Here is a 6,272-nt window from a genome sequence, read left to right as displayed (position 1 = left end):
TATCTATCGCAAACGTTGTAACAGTTTGTTAGCTGTTAAATAAGGAAGTGCATATTAAGTTGTACCTAAGGAACTTAAATCAGTGGATGAGTTCATGTCCTGCTGCGGTTGAAATGAGCTCATCTCTGCTGGAAGAGCCTCATCTGCTTTCTTCCCTGAAGGAGGACGTCACAGCAATCAAGAAGCTTGTGACATTAAAGGGGAGTAATTCAGATGAGAACATTGTACATATCCTGATAACAAAAGAACAGCATATGCATGGTCTTGTGGTAAATCACACACTTTTATTATCAGCTTAGTCGTTGAATTTGTACAAAGAGATCAAATAATGCAATTACAAGACTAGACCATTGGACATTGTGATACACGCACAAAATCAGACAAAGGGGCCTGATCGTAGCGGGCCTGATCGTAGCAGGCCAACTATGCAAACTGGAGCAGGCGACGACAGATCAGGTAAACAGGGCCATGTTATGTGGTTTTGGAAAAGCATTAGCAGCACACACACACACACACAGAGAGAGAGGCACAATTCACTAGCACACCAGGTAAGGAGTAACAGCAAATACAGCATGTCAGGACAAAAGTGTCCCCACATTATTACAAGTTCACAGTGGACCAAACTCTAGATGTAGGTCACAGATAGAACACTTTCTTATCAAACATTATAGTCAACAGTCAGGAGTGGCTTTGCCTCTGATTCTGTCAGTCCTGGATCATCAGTGGCTTCTTCAGAAAGCAGTTGTGAAAGCTTTCCATTGTATGCTGAAGACTAGAGCGGTGGGTTTTTGAATGGTGCTTAAATGCAGATTTATCAAAGAGCTTCACAAAGCTCTGGCCAAACATTCTGTTTCTAATTCTTGTGAAAGGAGCTCGTTTTTAGAAAGAATCACCTAAAGCAGCCAGTGACTGACCCAGAGACAATGTTCAAGACTGGAGGAGCTCATCAGCACAGAGGCACTTGAGAAATGAGGAATACTACATCAGATTAAGGCACCACAAACAAAAGTTACAACGCATCTTTGGAACAACACATAATACATTTTATTTTCTAATCTGTCTGTCTGGGGCTGCATGACCTCCTTTTCAATTAATTGCAATTATATATATATATATATATATATATATATATAATTTGCTAGATATGATTAAATAACTGAAGAGTGTTAGAATGTCATATACTTTAATGAATCACCATACATAATAACCTAATCTATCTATCTATCTATCTATCTGTCTGTCTGTCTGTCTGTCTGTCTATCTATCTATCTATCACAAGATTGGTAGATGAGGAAAAAATAAAAAACTTAAACCACTGAGATAAACGGGTTTTACATTTCTTTACAAATGAACATTTAATTACATTTTATCGTTTTTATTTTACTATTAATAATATACTATGGAATTAGAGAACAATGGATGGTTGAAAATAAATGTCAAATGTCAAAAACAAATTCATATTTCAAGTATACACTGGTCTGTTACATGAAAAAAATCGACTATATGTAAAAGTACATTCAAATGCTTTCATATGATTCAATCACACAGCAGCTTTTAGAAATGACATAAAACACTGGGACAACCTTCAAATCAGCTCTCTGTGACTGATAGACTTCACTTCGTCATACTACCAGACACATAAAGCCAGTCTGTACTAATTGTTGTTTAACCTTGTATGTTGAGAATCGAGAATGAATGTGATATGAACAGCCTCTGCTTCTCTCATGAATGATATAGCGAATTGTGCTGACGCTAATACAGCTTCTGTGTTGTGTTGTGATGTAGAGAAGATATTCTCAAAGTCTCTGTTATAGAGTACAATAAAATGCTAATCTAATCTCTGTAATGTTACTTCAATATTTTGGAAGGTTAATTAACGAGTTCCTGAGAACAGCACCTGAAATTAGCAGAGGTAATCAACAAGACTGGTGAAAAACACACACACTCTCTCACACACGTAATGAATGGTTGTGGAATGTCACACGTTCGGTTGCTTTAATGTGGATAGTGAACTCTTTGACAGGGCAATTCCCACATTAACAATTAGTAGCTACTCATTATGCCATAATAATCACTTGGCTAATTTTGAACAATGACTGAGCAATTGTGTGTCAAATCTCATCTAACTCGGCCACATACCCAGGCAGCGTTATGACCGTGATTAGGTGATTAAACACCACAATCACAAGGCCAGCTCATAGAACAGGTTGTGAAAGTGGGAGGAGCCCCTTCTTGTAGGCGACCACTCCTGCTGCTGTGGCCAGAGCCAGGAAGGAGGACACGCCCATGAATTTAAAGAGTCCCCCAACCGATGGCAAGTTTCTTTCCCAGAATGTGGTGAAAAATGGCCGGGCTGGGACATCCTGAGGAAAAGTGTTCAGAGTAGAATTTGTTCAAGATCCAAAACGGAAGGTTTTTAATATTTATGGATTTAGTGAAAACATGTTTCTTAAGTGCATTCAAAAGTGCAATTTTTACCAATGATTCAGGCTCTGATTGCCAGATCTGACTCGCATGGAGTTTTCCCATTGCACACAAAATCTGGAAAAGAAAAGCATACAGTATTTTGAGTTTTTCCTTTAAGTAACAGATGGCAATATTTAAAATCAGACATAAACTTCAATTAACATTTACATGTAAGGCATTTAGAGCAAATGACAAAAAGTGCTTTAGTTTTACATCCAAGACCGTTAACAGATGGCAAGCAAGTGCTGTTTGTGTTAGTTTAGAAGAGCTTCTTGTACACACACTACTGTACTAATGTCTGGGGTCAGTAAGATTTTTGTTGTCTTTTTGTGGTCTTAATTATTTTTGTAGTATTAATAATTTAATGTAGTCTTTATTTAATACAATTATACATTAAACTGATCAAAAGTGACAGTAAAGACATTTATAGTAAAAAAAAAAAAAGATTTCTATTTCAAATAAATGTTTTTCTTTTTTACTTTCTATTCATCAAATATTCCTGAAAAAATATATCACGGTTTCTACACAAATATCCAACAGTTTTCAAAATAAAATACCATAAATTATCAATAATATAAAAAAAAAAAAAAAAAAACAAATATCAATGTCAAACTGTTTTCTACATGGATAATAACAAGCAATCTTTATTTAGCAGCAAATCAGCATATTAGAGTGATTTCTGAAGGATCATGTGACACTGAAGCCTGGAGTAATGACGCTGAAAATTCAGCTTTGCCATCACAGGAATAAATAACATTTTAAAATCAAAAAAATAAAAAAAAAAAAAAAAAATACAAATATCAATGTCAAACTGTTTTCTACATGGATAATAACAAGCAATCTTTATTTAGCAGCAAATCAGCATATTAGAGTGATTTCTGAAGGATCATGTGACACTGAAGCCTGGAGTAATGACGCTGAAAATTCAGCTTTGCCATCACAGGAATAAATAACATTTTAAAATATATTAACATCCTTATTTTAAACTGTATTTCACAATATTACTATTTTACCAAATAAATGCACCTTAGATACTTTTATTTACTGACCCCCAAACCTTTGTACAAACAAGAGCTAAATTAGGACAAGCTAATACAGATACAACAGAACCTTGTGCTAATAAACCAATCCAACACAACCACGCATAAGAATCCAAGTACTGATAGATGTGTTGAAAATAAAAAATTAAGCATGAATATATGCACAAAATGAAGTAGAACTAAATAGATTGCGAAACGTTGTTAAATAGATGGATTCATATTGAACATGCTAATAATGAAAGTCAATGACAGATTTTCAAACTTGACTAGAGCTTTTTGTTTCCTGCATTGATATATTTCCTATTGAAACAGGAAGTTTGGGCAGAACAATTTTTTCTAAATATCTTGGATCTTAGTAGCTAAACCCTCTACGCACCTCTCTACTGGCTCTCTCTCCAGCTTGCACGGCCCCCTCCATGTAACCACTCCACTCTATGGCCGTTTCAGTTCCTGCGAAGTACAGCCTGCCCAACGGCTCCCTCAGAACCCTGAAACAGAGAGAAACGGTCACTTCTCGTGTCAATTCATGCTCTAGTTTACCATCAGCAGGCTAGCAAAATGTTGAACCATCCGGAGGTGCACTAACCTGCCATACTGTGTCATGATACCAGGGGGGAAGTAGGCAGTGTAGCAGCCACCAGAGTACTCCTCCTCACACCAATTTTTCTCCTCGTAGTGCACAGGCTAAAGAAGACACCACCACAAAAACGAAGCGTGAAACGTTATTAAAAATGATAAGACTAAAGGATGACAGAGATTTGTGACTGGTCATGGAGACTCACATTTAACGCTTCTTCTGTGCCAAGCACACGAGCATAAATCTCACAGATCCTTCTCTTTCTGAAATGATTGACAACATTCTGGTAAGAATAATCATTTCAGCACAAAGTGTGCACAGGTGCAGTGACAATTTACCAATATGAAAACAAAGAAATATCTACCTCTCCTCTTTCGTCAGGCCGGCTAATTTCCTGGATTTTCGTGCCAGGATGAAACTGTAAAGAGAAGGAGCCAGCTTACTTTTCTGTCACCTCAAACATCTCAATATTTTTTTTTGTAGTTTATGTTCATCCTACGATAGAAAGCTGTTCGCTTTATTTACCCCATTATAGCAGGCACAGACCCATCAGGCTTAGTGTCATCAAGGGTGAGACCAATAGGTGCTTCATCCTCCTCAATCACCATGCTGCCACAGTATCCTGCAAAACACCAAACAGCCCGGGTTGGCATACACACTGTATAGCCAGTGTTAGCATTGTTTACATACATAGTTTTTAATAATATTTTGAATTAGCTTTTATTTCTATATCTTCAGTTTTCGTTTTATTTTTTTAGTTGTTTGAATCATTTTATGTGCTTTTGTAACTTTCATTTATTTATTATTTATTTAGCTTATTTCAGATTTATTTCAAATAACAAAACCAATGTTTAATCATTTTAGTTAACAATAACAACACTGTGTGCAGTCAATGTCACTTCAGTCCCAAGATTCTTTTGAAACTGGCTTTCAAGTGATTTATGTAATGGAAAGTGGACAAGTGGTACAGACCCTTCTTCCTCCAGAAGTTCTCTTTGTAGTACACCATGCATTTAATAACTGAGCCCATGGGGACTCTGTGAATGAGCTGGTTCCTTAGAGGCGGTAGTTCAGGGTTGAAATGGATTTTCAAGTTCAGGCCTGGTGGTATGGCAAGTATAACATATTTGGCCTACAAGAAGAGAGAAAAAGAAAATCCTTAAAAAAAGACCTATTTTGCTAATTCTTCATCATTTCAGATAGTTAAGTGTTAAAAGGACTCTTTCAGTAAGTTATAGGAGGCATGATCAAACCCCAGAAACCATCAGCACTGTGCCCATTAACAATGTATTTAAAGCTGCTGGAAGTGATTTTTTGGGAATGGCACATATTAAAATGTCCCTTCTATCTGATGGATTTCACTGAAATCACATCAGTCTCTGTTACCTTGTATATACTAAAAACAGTTTTTGCTTTAATGGATTTAAAGAGATCAAAACCTCTCTGAAATGTGGAACTCATAATTTCATGGAACAAATTTGCTGAAAACTCAACTTTGCCATCACAGGAATACACTTCATGGTAAAATATTAATAATACACACAGCCTTGGTCTGTCTAAGCGAATTCTTACAAACCCCCAAATTTTGAACAGTAGTGTATATATAAGGACGTATAGTTGAATATAGTGGTTCCAGTGTTGCCCCCACTGTTCCTCCCCAGAGGGTTAAGCAGCTCTACAGCAGTCTTTAATAAGCTTTCAGCACAGGAAAGAGGATGTGGCCAGGACAGGGGATGAAGACTGGCTTACTGATAACAATCCACCAAGCTTACACACATACATGGTGATACATACTCTAAAGTGGGACATTTGTCCTTCAAATGAGCCGATTTAGCATGAAATGTAAAATGCTGCTTACTGAGAAGGAGCTCCATCACTGGTTACTACACTCAAAGGCTAGCACACTACCATATTACCATTTATGTATGTATATTGTGTGTATTATGAACATTTGTGTACTTGCACAGAATATGGGGTATGATTTGCTACTTAAAGGGGTCATATGATGTTGCTAAAAAGAACATTATTTTGTGTATTTGGTGTAATGAAATGTGTTTATGCGGTTTAAGGTTAAAAAAACACATTATTTTCCACATACTGTACATTATTGTTTCTCGTCTATGCCCCGCCTTTCTGAAACGCAACGATTTTTACAAAGCTCATCGGTCTGAAAAAGCGAGGTGTGCTCT

General features: G+C 36.6%; 1 protein-coding gene across 1 annotated transcript in view; it reads right to left on the bottom strand.

The window, feature by feature from the left end:
• Positions 1–272: 272 nt before the first annotated feature.
• mao (monoamine oxidase) overlaps positions 273–6,272 on the bottom strand; it is a 42,671-nt gene continuing 36,671 nt past the window's right edge. Inside the window, exons 8-15 of the mRNA XM_016467430.1 lie at positions 5,056–5,215; positions 4,609–4,705; positions 4,448–4,501; positions 4,289–4,346; positions 4,093–4,190; positions 3,883–3,994; positions 2,479–2,541; positions 273–2,363 (exon numbers count right to left, since the gene is read on the bottom strand). Coding sequence (XP_016322916.1) covers positions 2,196–2,363; positions 2,479–2,541; positions 3,883–3,994; positions 4,093–4,190; positions 4,289–4,346; positions 4,448–4,501; positions 4,609–4,705; positions 5,056–5,215 — 810 coding nt within the window. The 3' untranslated portion in view covers positions 273–2,195. The remainder of the gene's footprint in view (positions 2,364–2,478; positions 2,542–3,882; positions 3,995–4,092; positions 4,191–4,288; positions 4,347–4,447; positions 4,502–4,608; positions 4,706–5,055; positions 5,216–6,272) is intronic.

The sequence above is a fragment of the Sinocyclocheilus anshuiensis genome, unplaced genomic scaffold (assembly GCF_001515605.1).
Source record: "Sinocyclocheilus anshuiensis isolate Anshui unplaced genomic scaffold, SAMN03320099.WGS_v1.1 scaffold628, whole genome shotgun sequence".
In the NCBI taxonomy this organism is placed as follows: Eukaryota; Metazoa; Chordata; class Actinopteri; order Cypriniformes; family Cyprinidae; genus Sinocyclocheilus; species Sinocyclocheilus anshuiensis.
The sequence above is the reverse complement of the archived record's forward strand: the minus strand, read 5'-3'. Positions and strand labels throughout refer to the sequence as shown.